This window comes from Fulmarus glacialis, unplaced genomic scaffold (assembly GCF_000690835.1).
Source record: "Fulmarus glacialis isolate BGI_N327 unplaced genomic scaffold, ASM69083v1 scaffold40910, whole genome shotgun sequence".
NCBI classification, from domain to species: domain Eukaryota; kingdom Metazoa; phylum Chordata; class Aves; order Procellariiformes; family Procellariidae; genus Fulmarus; species Fulmarus glacialis.
The window spans coordinates 7,300-24,310 of NW_009190347.1; the positions used below are offsets into that span (position 1 = coordinate 7,300).

The window sequence follows — 17,011 nt, forward strand, 5'->3', positions numbered from 1 at the left end:
GAAAGCACCTTTTTACTTCTACAGCAGTTGAAGTACCTTACCCTGTTGATGGCTCTTAAACCAGAGAGGGATATTAGCAGGGCTTTTTCAGCTAGGAGTCTGTGCCTATGAGCTTCACCCAACCAGCAAGAGAATTTCCTTATTGAGAGACATTCCATAATTTTTATCTTGTTTGGAAGGGAGTTCAGATCTTTAATGATCAGAGAAAGGGGTAAGGGTCCTCTGGAAGTCTCATGGGATCTAAGTTCTATGTGTATTGATCGAGTAAGGTTTTGGACCAATGTTTCTAGGAGCTAGTATGTACTGATGAAAGCCTGCATTATTTTTGGCGCACTGGCTTTTTGAATTGTTACAAGCTTTTCTCATATATTCATGATGGCTTTTTTTATTTTTCAGATTTCTTTCGATGGCATCTATGCAAACATGAGAATGGTTCACATACTTACATCAGTTGTTGTAAGTCTTCATATTTGGAAGGAGGGTGAACAGTTTCTATAGTGGCATAGAATTGTTAACTAGTCCACTAATTGTGATATAATGGAGTGAATATTAAACTTTAACAATAGGCATCTTTTGCCAAGATTGAACTTTAAAGAATCACAGTAATAGCTATTCTGTATTTTTGGCTTGGAAAGGTTCAAATACAATTTGCGGAGGTATAGCAGATTTCTTAGGTGCACTGTCATATTTTGAATTTTCTGTCTTTAGAGAGGTTATGGATAAATAAAATGAGTCTGTGTGCAGGGAATGGAAGCCTTTCTCCCCACATTTCAAGGGTAGTTTTGACATGGCAAAATTAAGTAAGACAGACTGTCCCACATCTGCTAGAGTCCAGGATAAGTCTTCATCCTTATTTGTACCCACACATATGCACAGATTTTGTTTTTGCACAAAAACTTGTTTGTGTGCATAACTGGTCAAGAGTCTTGTGAGTACCAAATGTGCTTCTGTGAGTATCTTTAAATCCCTTCAGAACAAATTTTGGTACACACCCAGCTGTTTGCATCTGCAGAACACAGTGGTGTATTTATAAATGGGCAAACGTTGAATGAGTAGATTTGACTAAAAACTGAGGTGTATTTCTACACATTGTACTTACATAAAAAAATATGTCTTCGAGAAAATCACTCAAATGTCATTTGTCAGGCTGGTAGAAAACTGTGTTTTCAATTTTCTTGCGTTCTAGGGATCCAAATGTGAAGTACAGGTGAAAAATGGTGGTATATATGAAGGAGTTTTTAAAACCTACAGTCCTAAGGTAATTTTTTTCATTTTTACTCTTCCCTATTTTAAAAGATCCTAATACTTGATTAATCAATGTTTGATTAAAATTTGAATATTTATTATGAATTGTTTTGACTATTCATGTCTAGGTTTACACAAGCAGATTCATTTTTGCAAACTATTGTAAATGTCTGTTTTTTGCAAATATGTGAAGTTACCGTGTAGTTATTGTGCATTAAGTTAGTGTATTCTTTTTATATCTCTAATAGTGTGATTTAGTGCTTGATGCTGCTCATCGGAAAACTGCAGAATCCAGTTTGGGCCCAAAGCGTGAAGACATACTAGAGAGCATCTTGTTCAAGTCTTCAGATTTTGTTATGGTGCATTTTAAGGATATGGATACCAATTATGCGAGAAGAGGTATACTTGTTTTTAAAGTTGTCTATATCTTAGATCATAAGTCAAGATTTTCAAAGTAGATGCTTTAGGATCCAAAAACTAAAGTTCACATTTAGACTCTTAATTCTTAATGAGTGCGGAACATCCAAATATCCCATTAAAGGCAATGGAAAGAGCGGACGCTCAGCACCTCTCGAAATCAAAAGTTTATCAAAATTTTAAAAATAGATTGCAGAACCTTTGTGAGGGCGCACTGCTTTGAGCAGCTGTTTTAGGTGTCTGGAAAGCAAATCCTTAGTGGTGTTACAAAACATTTTACAGATTTTATGGGAGGCTGGGTTTTTTTTTGTAAATGTCTTTCTAAATTAGTCTATTCAATGTTATATGAGAATCCATGAAAATACAGAGTCTTTATAAAAAGATCATTGTTCAGAGTTGGTGTACATATAAAGTCTGTACTTAGCTAAGTAACTTTTTTTTCTAAACATGCATTCATATAAATATTCTAAAAATACTACTGCAAACGGAGCTAAAATTCTTAGAAAATCCACTGTTTGTTTTTAATTTCTGCTTTACTACTCGTAGATACTACTTCTGTAGGTAAGGCTCTCCAAAATACAGAAGAATGTAGTGAGGTGGCAGGCAAGTGGTCTTAAAATCTTGAATACATGGCTTGAAACTGTCAGAATTAAACGATTTTATAGGCAGTGAGGCAGTCTTCATACTTTTTCTTTTAATGTCTGACCTCCAAGACCCTAATTATTTTTCTGGAACCTACGAAGCTCATAAGTCAGACAGCTCTAGTTCCTTTGGAGATTTTTTTTTTTTTGGGCAGCAAATCTGAAGGGGTTTTATGCTTATGTTCCTGACTTGCTGGGCTAAGGAATAAAAGCAAATACATAGCTTTCTGTGCCGTGGTGTGAAGTTGCGTATGTGTACGTTTTCGGGTTCATCAACAACTGTCACTGGGAGCTAAGTTACTGTAACGCACATGCTTTATTCCCATGTAGCAGTGACTTAGAGATGCGTAGGGACTGGTGGACATTTAATGAGATCTTTCTCTTTTCACCTTGTGTTTTTACGTGCATATGTTTTTGCCTGATTTGAAGCTGAAGAATGAGAAGCTTGTTGTTTCAAGGAATTTGCTTTTACCAGAAGAAGATGCATAACATCAGAGCAAATGTAGTGTTGAAATGCAGATAAGTTCCAGGTTCTGGATGGGACTTTGAATTTAAATTACACGAGAGCTGTTTTGTACGGGGTCTGCTAGGAACATCACTTTAGTGTAAATGCAAACAGGCTGTCCGTTACCCAATCTTTGTAGATTTTGAGCAGACGGAATGAAGAATATACTACTACTACTAGGAATAATTACTCAATGAAAGTTTTCTAGAAGAAAATGACTGCTTCAGGTTGAACAGTTGCTCAGTTCGCTTTATTAGGTGGTCTGTCTTTGAATCTAAGTCTCTTAAGTAGCTGGAGAGGAGAGCTGAAATAAAGCTGTAGAGACTTGGAGTAAGATAAACTGGAAAGCTGCAAAACTCGATAACTCATAGTGGGTAAATTAATCTGCTTTCTATTTTGTCTCAAAAATGTATTATCTCGAAATGACACTTGAAAGTGTAAGTCAGTCTCTGATCACACCTGCAAATTACAGCAATGAAGGGCTTTCTGCTTCTTGGGAAGTTAAATAAGTAAGGATTCAAAAGAATGGAATTGTATGAACCTGCATGCAGGAACCGCTGGCCTTTTGTTCATACAAATAAACCCAAATCTTCATGGTACCGAGTCAGATAAGCCTGTGTGATTCACAGCAAAAACTGACTCTGAACTCCTAGGTGAGGAGGTGGTGCTCCTTGCTGCGTTTGTATTGGGAATGGTTACTGTCTGGTGCCCAGAGAAGTTTGACAGTGTTGCAGTTATCCAGGAACAAATATTTTTAAATTTCCTATCCCTCAATGTTTTTTGGCTTTCACAGACAAGTTAGTAGACAATTTGGACATATTTGGTTGGAAAGGCAAATTGCTCTTGCTTCTTTAAAAATGTAGTCAAACAAAAGGGCACTTCACAAGCACTTTGTTCCTGTAGCAGAGGCTTACCTAAAGTAAGGTTTGTTGGGGTCTGTGTATGTAGTTTCTCCTACCCCTTAGGAGACTACTAGACTTTTGAGGAGGCCTTGAAGTAAACTTAATTTCTGCAAAAGAAACTGTTTTGGAAATTTTAGTGCATCCTGGTTTCCTGGTTTATGTAGGTATCTGGAGTTCTGTGGATTTTTATTCTGGCATTTGCTTCTCTGTTGAGCTGGAGGAGTATGGACAAATGGTGCTCCTGACTGTGGGTCTTGATCTTGTGACTTACCCTCAGACCTGAATAGCAGAGATGTTAGCTACATTGTCTGCCTGTCTGACCCAGTGAGACAGAAGAGACTGTAAGAGTACTGGAAAAGAGCAGCAGGTGGGGAAAAAGGGAATGGGATAGATTCTCCTTTCAGAAGAGTGGAAAATACAATTGTGTCTGAAAGAACCATCTGAAATAGTCTGCCAAGCACCTTTCATTGCTATCGTACTTATGCAGCTTTGGAGCAGTGAGCTGATAATTCATCCTGCAGCTACATCAGTAGTGCGAGTGCAGGGGAGGTAACGACAGTATAGGCTTGGGGTGGGTGAAACCAGCCCTTTTGGAAGCAGCAGTCTTAGATTTGCTTGTGCCAAGCCTGACATTGCACCTTTAGACATACCAGTGGAGAACGTGTCGTGCCTGCCCAGATTGTAGAAATTGGAAGGGTTGGGAGAAAAAGTAGTAGGTCTGCGTAGATAGGGACGTTCTAACAGTTTGTGTCTAAAAAATAAATCTGTCCCTATTTCCTGGGCGCTTATTTGCAACTTTGCCAGTCTGCATAGGCTTTTGTGCTCGTGTAAATTCCTGTTAGGATTCAGAAGGAATGGAAAGGAGTCACCTGAGGGTGTCTCACTGTGGAATTAGGGCTTTCTGCAGTACAGGCAGGCTGATGAATGAAACATGCATTGGAAAACTGAGGTGAAATTGGATTATATCCATCATCCCTCTTTCAAACTATTCTGTCTGCATTTAAAGAGGCACAGGCAGTGTCTTCTGCATGTGGCAGTGGAAATCGGCTGCTAAAAATCCACTCTAATGTGCAAGTTGAAATCCTTGGCTGTACCTTAGCATGTAATGTCTTTCTGTTTCACCTTCTGAGGCAAAGGTGAGGTTTGTAGCTCACAAACCTCTTGTAGCTGCTAGATTACCTGGGCTGCATGATTGTAATAGGAGGGTGTATTTCTCTATGTTCTACAGAACAAGCTCCTAGCAGTGTTTCCTGTAGTCCTAAACGCTGATCAGTTGACAGTGCTGGTTTGCATATGATTCAAATTTGAGTAAGGCCTCAGAGTTGCCTTCTTGGCTTCTCTTTAAAGACAAGACAATTCAACATCATAACTACTGTTAAAGTAAAAGGCTTCTACAATGTTTTTATTGTTTTTTTTTGGCACTGTTACTGCACTCTGAGAAAAATATTACAATCCAATGAAAAAAGACAGAAGAGAATTGGCTATTTAAGTTTTTCCTTGAATTAGCACTGAAAGTGGCATCCTTCCAGAGAAGGTGTTTCAAGGGGAACAGCACTAGGCATATTATGAACAAAGGAAGGAAATGTTGGCTCTGCAAAGCTGGTGGTAACTGGTTTTAATGTTTCAAATCAGTAGTAAGTAGTTACAAAACAAATGAGAGTTTACTGTTGAAACCTTTAAGATGAAACCTCAGTTTTCTTTGGGCCGTTCTAAACTTGATCAAAGCTTGCAGCGTGCAGCATGAACTCCTTTGGCACACTATGCCGATTGGTTTAATAGCATTTGAACTGCAGAGTTGCACTTGATTGCATATTTGTGCTCTTCACCATTAGTAGTTCAAAACATGTTGGTGAAAACAAACATGTTAAACACTGAAATTAATTAAACCCGGACTCTTAATTGCTCTATTCTGGCAATTTTTTCTGTAACTCATTTAATAGCACATACTTGAATTTGCCCAAGCTGAGTTTTTCTCAGAATGTGTATATTTAATTTGCCTTTACTTAATGTGAATTACTGTTGCATAGGATTGTTGTTGGGATTTTTTTTTTCTGGTTAGCAGGCTTTAAAACAAGAAGCGAGGTCTTTGATATCAAACTTCTTTGCTTAGGAGATGTCCCATTAAACAGGTACAGAGGCAGTGGGGGCTAATTGAGTGTTACAGCTCAAGCTCTTTGTTTGACCGGTTTTCATTTGATCTTTAACTTGGGTTTTACCATGTAGAAAAGGAATTGATTAAAAATTTGGCCATGTCAAGGTGTCATGTGAATTGCTCATTCAACAGCTCAGAGATATGAGGCACCAGATAAGGGGGAGGCTGAGCCTGTGCAGTCAGTATCTTGTCTGTTATTACTCTGCCAGTTGGCACTTGTAGCAGCCGTTCATGTTTTAGCTTCTACTTTACTAATAATCTTAAGAGCAGTATTTTTGTTTTGGAAACAATTATTTGTAGAATTTGTTTTTTACATATCTTCTCAATTTTGTTGCTCATTAATTTTGGTAAAGTCTTGTTTGACTTGCTGCATTTTTAATCTTAGTGTCCCGTGTGCCTGCCTAGCTGTTTGTTCCAGGAAAATAGTGATCTGTGCCTTGAGGTACCGTTCTGCTACATTTAAACTTTGCCTGGATGCTCATGAGACCATATTGTCTGACTCAAGTCTGCCTTTGTAGCTTGAATTTCTCTTAACTCTGGATTTTCTCTGAGTTGTAGAGGTTAAACTGATGTTGCAGTCTCACTTGTGACTTTCATTTCAAAGTGAGAGAAATGAAGAGCAGTGAAGCTTCCTGTGCCCCCTGATATACTGGATTCTACTGGGAAACTTAGCATTGACTGTACACATCTTGCTCAGATCTGTAACATTCGTTAGATAGTGGAGTTTTTGTTTTGACTTGGTTCCCCCCCGCCCAGTTCATCTGCATCATTATAATTTTTAACAGCACTCTGCTGAATGTTTATGTGGCTTTTTAAATAAGAAAATTAGTGGGTTGAGTAGATGAGACTTGTTAATCTAGTATTTTATTCACAGTGTTCAGAACGGCACAGTTGTGTATGGAGTTTGTCTGAAGTAATTTAATAAACTTAAGGAAACACCCTTCTGAAATACAGAAGACAACCTCCATCAGGTGCTGTCATCAGTCCTCCTAACTCATATTTGTCTAATCTTATTGGAGAAGAGTTCCCTCTCCTCCCAGTGAAGTAGTGTAGAAGCAAATGTCACGGTTTCCTAAGTGACTTAAGCAGCCTCCAACTTGCATTTGGTGTAAAATGTCCAGTCTGAGAGGATCAAACATGAAACACTGAGTTAGTGATGTTAGGCACAGAAGCAGCACTGGTCTGTCTGGGTTATGGCAGTGTTAGCTATGGGGTATTGATAAGGTAAACTTAGAGTTTCTAAATAGAAGTGCCTTACTTTTGCCTCCCTGTTAAATGTGCTCTTTTGTTACTACTTAACTGTGGATTGAGGTAGCCCTGTGTTACTACGTAGTTTCAGATGACATTTAAACGTATCTTCTGTTTTTATAGTATATTTTAAAAGCTGTTTGTGTGAAGGGAAACTGAGAGACGTTTTCTTTCAAGTTGGTATACCTTAGAAATCTGTAGGCTATTTGGAGGGTGTTTTTGTGAAGCAAAATGGGGAAATACATGGGGCTGTTAATAAGTGGGAACATTGCTGAAGTTTTACTATGGAAATGATCTTTGCAAGGTGGGAGATGTATAATCAGTTTGAATATGTCTGTGACAGGGACTGAAAGAGTTTAGCTTTGCCTGAATTCAGCCATATAATGTGAAAAAATCCACCTGTATTTGTATCTGATGTCTTCCAATTTTTTCTCTCTCCATATCTGTTGTAGTTCCTTCAGAAACAGGTAACTTTTTTGGCAGTCACTCTATGTCTCTGCATCTTGCCTTTCATAATGCTTTTGTTACCATAATATATAACGAAAACTTAATATCTTTGCTCGCACATTTATGGCACTATAAAACATGCATGCGTAACTTCACAGAATCATTTAGAGTATCTTGCAGTTAGTTGATGACTTCTATTCTCACCCTTGATTTTTACCTATTCTGAACAGTTGAAAATGCAACGATTGAAATTTTGCATCAGCACTTAGGTGGTACAATGATACAATGACTCTGTTTCAGAACAGTTTACAAGTAATCCCAGAATGTGCCTGCTAAAGGCATTGCATTTAGTGACAAGCTAAAATACAATCTCACGTGAAAGTGTTAACCTCCAGCTGCATATGGTCACAACCAGGTACTGTCACAACTTTGGTTGGCAGACTATGACATCTCGCAAGGTGATTGATGCAGGTTTTTGCAATTTCACATGAGCCCTAACAGTGGTGTGCCTGGTTAGGTGTCTTTCTTTCATTTCGCTTTCTTTTCTTATTTTACTGATTCTTTTGTATTTGAAATGAATGTTTAGCTAATAAACTTCTCTTATTTTTTCATACATCTTCTATAACATTTTGTTTCATATATGCTTATTAACAATGCTTAATTGCTTATTCATAGTTCCTTTGGTCTTTGCGTATGAGTTGAGCAAGCATTTCATGAGATAGTGCGGAATGTTATTAGGACAGTCTAAGCACAGTTAACTTTTGTGACAGATCATACCAATATATGTACAGAACTTGACTGTGCAATTGGGTAAAACAGGAATAATAAGCTATGTCAGCAGTCTCTCTTAAAAAAATCTTCAGTGATTGTTTAAAAACTGTAACATCAGTGGCCAACTTCATATGTTGTGAAATCTTTTCACGATGGCTTTAAAGTTCATTTTTCTTAGTAAGATTTCAGATCTCGCCAAAAGTTAATTTAAGCCACATTCTTCCATATCTGGCACTGCGTGGTGGTTTGATCTCATCTTTTCTAAAGGTCTGAAATGTTTGCTCCTTATTTTATCAGTAGAATGGTAATAGGAAATTCTAGATTGAAGGCTTATTTATTTTAGGCTTATTTATTTATTTATAAGCTTATAACAAGCTTATTTTATTTTTTTAAAGTTCCTTCTGTTTAAGTAATTTAAGAATTTGCAGGCAGCTCTGAGATTTAGTTGCTTACAAATATAAAAGCTTGGCTTCGTTGATGAATGGCTTTGTACATTTATTTTTTTTACAGCACTTTAGTTACTAGTATTATTCCTTCTTAAGTCTGGTTTGAATGAAACATGAACAAGTGAAAATAAAAGCTCATGATCTTTATTTTTTTATATATGTTTTTATAATTTATATAGACAATAGCAGACCCTTACTGCTTAGTGCACCTAATGGTATACTTATTTTCATATGTCGTTGAGAACAAGAGGTAGAGAGTTTCTGAATGTTGCTGTGTGATTTGGGTAAGCTGCTTCTTGAAAAAGCTCTTGCAGGAAAGACATCTCCATTCATGTCACAGTGGACGGGTGCACCAAGCTAGTGGATAATTGAGTTACACTGCAAAGGGAGTAAAAGTGTGTGCGTGCATGCTGGTGTGTTGAGGAGTTGTGGAAATAGAAGGAACTCAGATATTTGAAGGGAAACTTGCATTCTGCCCATGTATTTAGGGAATGGGATTGGGTTGCATTCATGCTTTTTTGATATTTGCATAATATGTTAGTGTGCAGTTGTGCGGGCTGTTTGGAAAAGCATATTATACAAGTCTTCGGTTTTCTAGAGGAATGGGGATCCTCAGATAGTCTTTTTTTTTTTTTTTAAAGCAAAAACATATATGTAGTTTGTGTAAAATATTTTGAAATAACTGAAAGTAATTACTGCTATTCTTTTGATGCCTTGTCTCGTACTTCAAGTTGAAAAAAAACTATGTAAACAGATATATTAGAAGTTAGTCTGTACTTCCATGGTTATTCTAAGTTTAAAGTAGGCACATTTTTAATGTAGTCCTATTGAATACAGCAACTACAAGAGAAAGTGAATGATGTTTAATGTGTCTGCGATTCAGCTGCATTTGGTTGTTCCTCAGATAAACTAGTGTGTACATCTTCCTGTACTTAAGCAAATTGATTTCATCCCCATCCCTCCCCACTCCGTTGTAGATGCTTTTACTGATTCAGCCATCAGTGCTAAAGTAAATGGTGAACACAAGGAAAAGGATCTTGAACCGTGGGATGGAGGAGAGACCACCGCTACTGAGGAGCTTGAGGCATTAGAGACAGATGTTGTAAGTAATGCTTTTTTATCCTCTATGACAGTCTGTAGAAAATAAGCTATTTCTCGAGACATGCCTTGCAACAATTCCTTAATTTTAATCTAGTAATGAACTTTTGACTAAAATTGCTGGCCTACGTTGTATGGGTGCATGTTCAGCCTTTGCTAGCAGCTGCCACAGTACTTTTTTACAATTTGAATAAGAATAGCTGGATTTCAAATGCCACTTTTGGCAAATATTGACAAATGGCAGCTGCTGTGGTAAGGGACGTCTTTGACTTATGGACTGGCTGAAAGAGGCGCTTTTATTAAGGACTCCAAATTCAGCAATACACAGAAGTGATTTATGTTTAATCAGAGCATTCCTGTCTGACTATCATTGCATTTGGAAATTATGGCGAAATTGTGCTTAGCTAACTGTTTCTGAGCTAAGATGAAGGAAACTGACGGCAGTCTGACCCATGACTTAATAAGCACAGATACAATCTCAATAGATTATGAATCGTTAGATGAAGAGTATGGTCTCAAATGACATTTCCTTGTATATCATAGCAGTCAGCTTTTACTCAACCATGCATTCTTTTTAGTAAGGTATTCAGACTGCATATGTTAAAGAAAGAAGATAATATTACCGATTAGAGGAGAATCTAGTCATGTTACTGTGGAGCATATTAACTTTGTCGGGTAGAACAGTTATCCTGTCAATTTTAGTGTACATATTGTACAGCTGAGTTTTATTAGAATACTTAATACTGTCAGTGCTTTTATAAAACATTCAAAACATTTATCATTGTGCTTGAGTGCTGTAATAGCAATTTTACTAAAGTGGGCAAGTTGTGCAGATCAACAGGGGTCTTCTGCGTGAGGTGTGTGTCTGTCTCAGATAATTGTATTAGTAGTGCATTTGAAAAGTTTTAGCACTTGCCACAGCAAGGGACACTTCTAAGGTTCAGAAGTGTCAATTTTCACTTTTTTGGAAAAGGCATTCAAGTGTGTATTTCTTGCTAGCCAGTAATCTTCTAGGACAGAGTGGGCATGGTACTTAAAAAGCAAAGAAACAAACAAACAAAAAATCATAAAAACAATACAAATACACACAACAAACAAAAAAAATGGCTTTTGAAGGTAAAATCTGTGCATCTGATGAACAAAGTTCCCTGAAATAAATTGTGGCTTTAGTAACTTTGTAACCTGGACAGTGAATTCATAGGCCCAGGAAAAAGGGCAAAAGGTTTAAATTCTGCCATCAGCCCTTAAGTTTAAGGGAATGTGTTTCCAGTGTCATTTTGAAAAACGAGCATCATTTTCTTCTAGTCTAATGGATGGGATCCCAATGACATGTTTCGTTACAATGAAGAAAATTATGGTGTAGTATCAACTTATGACAGCAGTTTATCTTCTTATACGTAAGTTCCAAAATATTTTGTTATTAGATTTGTATTTAATGTTCTCCCTGGTTTGACAAACTCTATATTCTGAAGATAATTTTACATGCTTTCTAAAGTTGTGGAATCGAGTAACTGAAAAAGCAATGAATGAATAGTCCTTAAGAAACCTTGCCAGTGTTCTGTGAATAGTTAGATGTAGTAATCATTATATATTCCCTTAAATGGGTGCAGTTCATTCCTACTGCAACATTTTCTGAATTTAGGCATGCAATAATGCTTATTTCTTAAAAAAACTTTTATGAATAGGGTGGAAAATACCAAATTGTGAAACTGTCTTTATATAGCTGTTACACCTATAGTTTGTGTTTAACCTAGCAGAACAGTTTGACTAAATCCTAATTTTATTGAGACAATTGATCTCGTAGATACTGGAATGTTGAAATGTTGCTCATAACTAAGGGGGGTTGTGTGCTGTGGATGACTTGTTCAGCAGACTTTTCCAGATCTAAACTAAAGTTTTAGTGACAATATAATAACAACGTGAATATAGAAGTAGTATAAAGCCTGCTCTGGCTGCTTTGGCAGTGTGGACCTGTTCCCAATAGTCTGCAGCTATAATGTTAACTGCAACTGCAAAACAAATCAATTGCAGATGTTCAGCAGCCATTGTGAAATGTCTTTAATGTTTTCCCACTCCTTTAACCCCCAAAGCGTAAACTTATTTTTGAATATGAAGGAATTGCAGCGAATATTTTGATTTTTGTCTACAGGTCTCTGGTTCAACAATTTTATTTTTACTATTCTGTTAAAATAGACTTGTAACATGGTGATAATCAAAGTGTCTTTAATTGGCTTATATTTGAATCCTGGGGAAGCTGTTCATTGGTATACTTCACTGCTCTAAGTACTTTTTGTACTTTTGAACTTTAGTCTTCCATCTCTCTGCTTTATGGATATTAATGGAAACAGATTAAAAACGTGAAGGTGGCTTTAAATTGCCAGAGACACATTCCATTGTTTCCTAGTCAAGCAACTTGCTTTGCATATCAGTCTGCTAAACTGGGAAACTCTTTTCCTGATTCTCCAAGTATGTGATGAGCAGCAGTGTAGCTAAATGCTTATATGAAGGGTTGTAACTGAAGGGTTGTAAAGGATTTATGGTTTGTTTTCACTTCCCAGAGCTAAGCATTAGCAGGTATAGTTTGTCAAACTGCATAAGGGTACAAGTTTGTGTTTTAGCAAGTGTACTGCATTAGTATGTCGATCAGCTGCTGTACCTGCTTCTCTCATCACCAGGGTTCTGAACAATGTCATCTTGCCCATCCCCTTTGTTTCATCTTTAATGGCCTTTTCCCTGTTGGAAAATGTAAAATCATTCTTCTGCTTGTTTAAGTTGCCATCAGTGCTACTGCATCCCTTCGTTTTTTTCAGTTACTTTAAATAAATGAGGATGTATTGGGTGTTCTTCTTTTTTCTTGTGTGTATACTTAATACAGGGTAAGCGAGGCCTGTGACTTCAGGTTTCTATGCATTGTGTTCATGCATATCTTATTTGAGCCAAAGCTTTATGCTGAAGGGTAACGTTTTTATTTAATATTCTTGTAGTTACCATTGATAAGGCTAGTAGATGTCTTGACTGGCCAAAAATGAGTATGTGGGGAAAAACTTGTGATGCAGTAGCTGAGTCCTGGCTTGGAATTTGGCAAAGCCACTTGTTTTCCTAGTTCTGCCACCAACACTTGAGTAATCTTGCATATATTATTTCATACATGGCTTGTATCTTCACCTACTTTCTTTGTTCTTCTTTTTTATATTATTCAAAATATGTGCAGTAGTGATTATATAATGCCCAGGATAGCATGGTCCAAGCCTCAACTGTGGTCTGTATTTTTATGTAGTTTATTCTAAAATAAGGTTGGATGAAACAACTTTAGGAACTCAAAATTAGAATCAGGGACAAAGCACAAAGTTGTTTTATAAAACCTGATACTTCAACAAAAATTGGAACAGGTAAAAACCAAAACCATGGGTGGACAGAAGGAAGTGCCAGGTATGATGGCCATTCTAGTTATCTCTCTCAGTATTTCATTGCTCATATATTGAATTCTTACTTGGTGACTTTCCTAAGGGAGCTACGTATGCTTTTTGCAATATGCTATTACCTAATGTAGATACACAGCATGAATGTTTTTGAGGTCCTAGGACATGGCAAATGAGTCATGGGTTTCTGGTCCCATGCTCTAATGTATTGCATTCATCTTTTCTGCAGTTATTCATAACAGGAAGAGCTGAAATTCTATGGCTGGAATTATCAAAGGATTAAGCATGTAACTCTTCAATTTCAGTAGGATTGGGGACCCTTGTGTCTGTTGGGAATGTGTAAATAGCTAAAGAAATTCAAATTTGGTCTCTTACAGTAGCTTCCTGTCTAAACAACAGACTAAGGCTTTTTATTACTAATGTACTCAACGGTGTTAAAAGTTGGAGCCTTTGCATAGCTTTAGGGACTGAGGATTTTGCAAGTCATATGGAAAAGCTCTGCACCCTGACCTCATCTCTCTAGGCAGGTAAATGACACTGAATTTGCACATAATATCAAACCAGTCCAGGAATATTGACATACTAAAAAAGACAGCAAGTCTACTGGCTTAAAAGCGAGTTGTTTTACTCTGACTTGGTTAGAATTAACGCTATGTAATTTTTGTAGCTCTTTTGTGCTTTTGAATGCATTTCAGAGATTCTTTTCCTTTCCATTGTCTTTTAGGGTGCCATTAGAAAGAGATAATTCAGAAGAGTTTTTAAAACGGGAAGCCAGAGCAACTCAATTAGCAGAGGAAATTGAATCAAGTGCCCAATACAAAGCTCGGGTTGCCTTGGAAAATGATGAAAGAACAGAAGAAGAAAAATACACTGCTGTTCAGAGAAATGCTAATGAACGAGAAGGGCATGGTGTGAACACTAGGTACTTGCATACGCTATGAATAGTATTTTTATTTAAATGATATACGTATTTTGGTACAGTAGCAACTTACTCATTGAAACTGTGCTTTTTCAGCAGGGCTGATTAGGTTAGGAATTTTGTGTAAACAATCATGTGCTGCTTTTGGCACTCATGCTAACTTGTACACCTCTGCCTGGCCCTGTATTATCTCTGTAGTGGAACAGACTTCCCCATTCTGATATGTCACTGTGGTGAATTCATACCAAATTACAGGAAAGGGCAGTGGTTTCGGTATGTCATGGAGAATTTCAGGCATTAGTACTAAATCATTCGGTGTCTTTGGGCTCATAGAAAGTGGACTGTGTGGTCAGTATCAAAAGGCAATTCATGAGGTGAACGTTAGGTCAACATCTGATAGTATTTCGAATTTTCCTTTAGCTTGATTTGAGAAAGATAGAAAGTTATCAGCAGAGCACTTAATCAGGTACTTTTCATTGTCTTTCAGTTCTGTCTTAATACTGACAGAAATTTGCTGTGTTTCAGAGAAAATAAATACATTCCACCTGGACAGAGGAATAGAGATGTCCTGTCCTGGGGAAGTGGAAGACAAAACTCACCAAGGATGGGCCAGTCTGGATCAGGCCCACCAATTTCAAGGTCTGGATCCCATACTTCAGAATTCAGTCCTAACTCTGGAGCAGATCAAAGAGTAGTTAACGGAGGCAAGTATCTGAAGTCTAAACATTATAAAATTGAAGTCAATTATCTGGTTATGTTGAAACTGCATATGACGTGGTCTTAGGATATGTATTTCATAAGCTAGGTTAGCATTCATCATCTAACACAGAGGTTGTGATTTTGATTTGGGTTTAACTTACTGATAATGGAACACGCATTTGACTGCACCGTATGTAGCTTTGCAGAGCAGCAATGTCACTTGTTTTCCTTCTCAAACACCTTTGTCTTAGATGATGGTGCAGTATGTGGGTTTAAAGATTAAAAATTGCTTTATGTATTACTACTGCTAAGCTTTGTGTGGAGGAGTAGCAATGCTGACACCTAGTGAAAGGGAGGTGGCAGCCGAGGAAGCATCATTCTTCCTTTCTGGTGCATGGATCAATTCTGTTTCCCGTTAAAAAGAATAAAGCAACTCACTGACTTCACTGATGTGGGGGGAAAAAAAAAATCATTGTTGGGAAAGTAAGAGAAGTGTTAGGGGAAAAGGAGGCAAAAGTCTTCTTTCTAAATAGCTATTTGAGTATTTTCTGCTATACACATGGGTAATATTAATAAACAGACATCACTAGGCACTGTATAGCAAGAATCCATGTTTCATAAACCAAACACCATTTTTTTGAGATGGATTTCAGCAATGGCCTGTCGTTGAGGCATTATTTTTATAAGTTAAAAATGCTATTATATGAGATTGCTGTGAATAAATGAAAAATGTATAACACTTAAGTGCCTCTATCTGGAGAGGAAGTCTGAGAAACATCTAAAGGTAAGTGAGACTTCCTTTTCAAATACAGAGTCAGCTGTACAACTGAGCCTTGCCCAAACAATGATAACCTTGAAATTTGTTCGTAGTATTTGTGGTTTCTGTCATCCTGTTACTCTGCTGAATGAACACCATATACCTAAAATATTCAGAATGGCTTGTGAATTCAGTTTCTTTGTTTTGGAAACAATTAACCCTATCTCCTAGATTAAAATACTACATTAATACTTCAGATAACTGATAAAGGCATAAATGTCAGGATTCAGACACTGAACACCGCTGTTTTTTGTAAAGATACAGTTCCTAGAGTTGATATTGCTCATCATTTGGTTTGAAAGTAGCAGTTTGTATAGTCAATACTATATGTGAACCGCTGTTTGAGAACCTCTGGTAGCTATTTAAGGACCTTGTCAAGAGTGATGCATACTGTAGAACATATATATGATAGGCTAACAGATCAAACTTTACTGTCTATTCCTTAGTAGTATTTGTAGATCCTAATTAACCCTTTGGGGAGTTTGTGACATTCAGATGTTAAATTTGACCTGAAGTGGAGGAAATAACCTTGCAGAGACTATTTTATTGGTTGCAGAAATAAACTAATTATCCCCAAAGGGTTAAACATGAAAAATCATTTTGTCATATTTTACTTTTTTTTTCTGTTGACCTTTTTCCCCATAATTTTTCTTTAGTTTTTATACTTTCCTTCATATCATTTGTTCTGTCAGGTGTTCCCTGGCCATCGCCTTGCCCATCTCCTTCCTCTCGCCCACCTTCTCGCTACCAGTCAGGTCCCAACTCTCTTCCACCTCGGGCAGCCACCCCTACACGGCCGCCCTCCAGGCCCCCCTCGCGGCCCTCCAGGCCCCCGTCTCACCCCTCTGCTCATGGTTCTCCAGCTCCTGTCTCTACTATGCCTAAACGCATGTCTTCAGAAGGTACAATACCACGATTTGTTCATGTTTTTGTTTGTCTTTGTTTAACTCCTTTGTGAGTTTAATTACAAAATTGTTTTTCCTCTTCATTACTTAACCTATAATTTGTGTTTAACTTTAGTTTATCAGACTATTTCTATTAACCTTTTTATTTGAAGAACTTTACAAAAACAAAATAAAGCTGTGAAATTTCCCAAGTTGGTATGAAATAAACTCAGCTTTGTAAACGCTGCTCAGTGTCTTAACTTAACCAACAGCAACATGCAGGACCTGATAACTTTAGAGGGCAGTTTTAGGAATATAAATTTATATAAAATATCCAATATTTTAATACACTTGTTCCACAAAATGCAGTTTCAAATTTAACTAAATTTTACCTTTTGTAA

At 37.2% G+C, this 17,011-nt stretch overlaps 1 protein-coding gene across 1 annotated transcript in view; it reads left to right on the forward strand.

Annotated features, from left to right (window-relative positions):
- ATXN2 (ataxin 2) overlaps positions 1 to 16,628 on the forward strand; it is a gene marked incomplete at both ends in the record, with an annotated part of 17,920 nt that extends 1,292 nt beyond the window's left edge. Inside the window, 8 exons of the mRNA XM_009585256.1 lie at positions 397 to 456; positions 1,187 to 1,258; positions 1,494 to 1,644; positions 9,752 to 9,876; positions 11,178 to 11,269; positions 14,016 to 14,213; positions 14,736 to 14,914; positions 16,419 to 16,628. Of these exons, the coding sequence (XP_009583551.1) occupies positions 397 to 456; positions 1,187 to 1,258; positions 1,494 to 1,644; positions 9,752 to 9,876; positions 11,178 to 11,269; positions 14,016 to 14,213; positions 14,736 to 14,914; positions 16,419 to 16,628 (1,087 nt within the window). The remainder of the gene's footprint in view (positions 1 to 396; positions 457 to 1,186; positions 1,259 to 1,493; positions 1,645 to 9,751; positions 9,877 to 11,177; positions 11,270 to 14,015; positions 14,214 to 14,735; positions 14,915 to 16,418) is intronic.
- Positions 16,629 to 17,011: the final 383 nt, after the last annotated feature.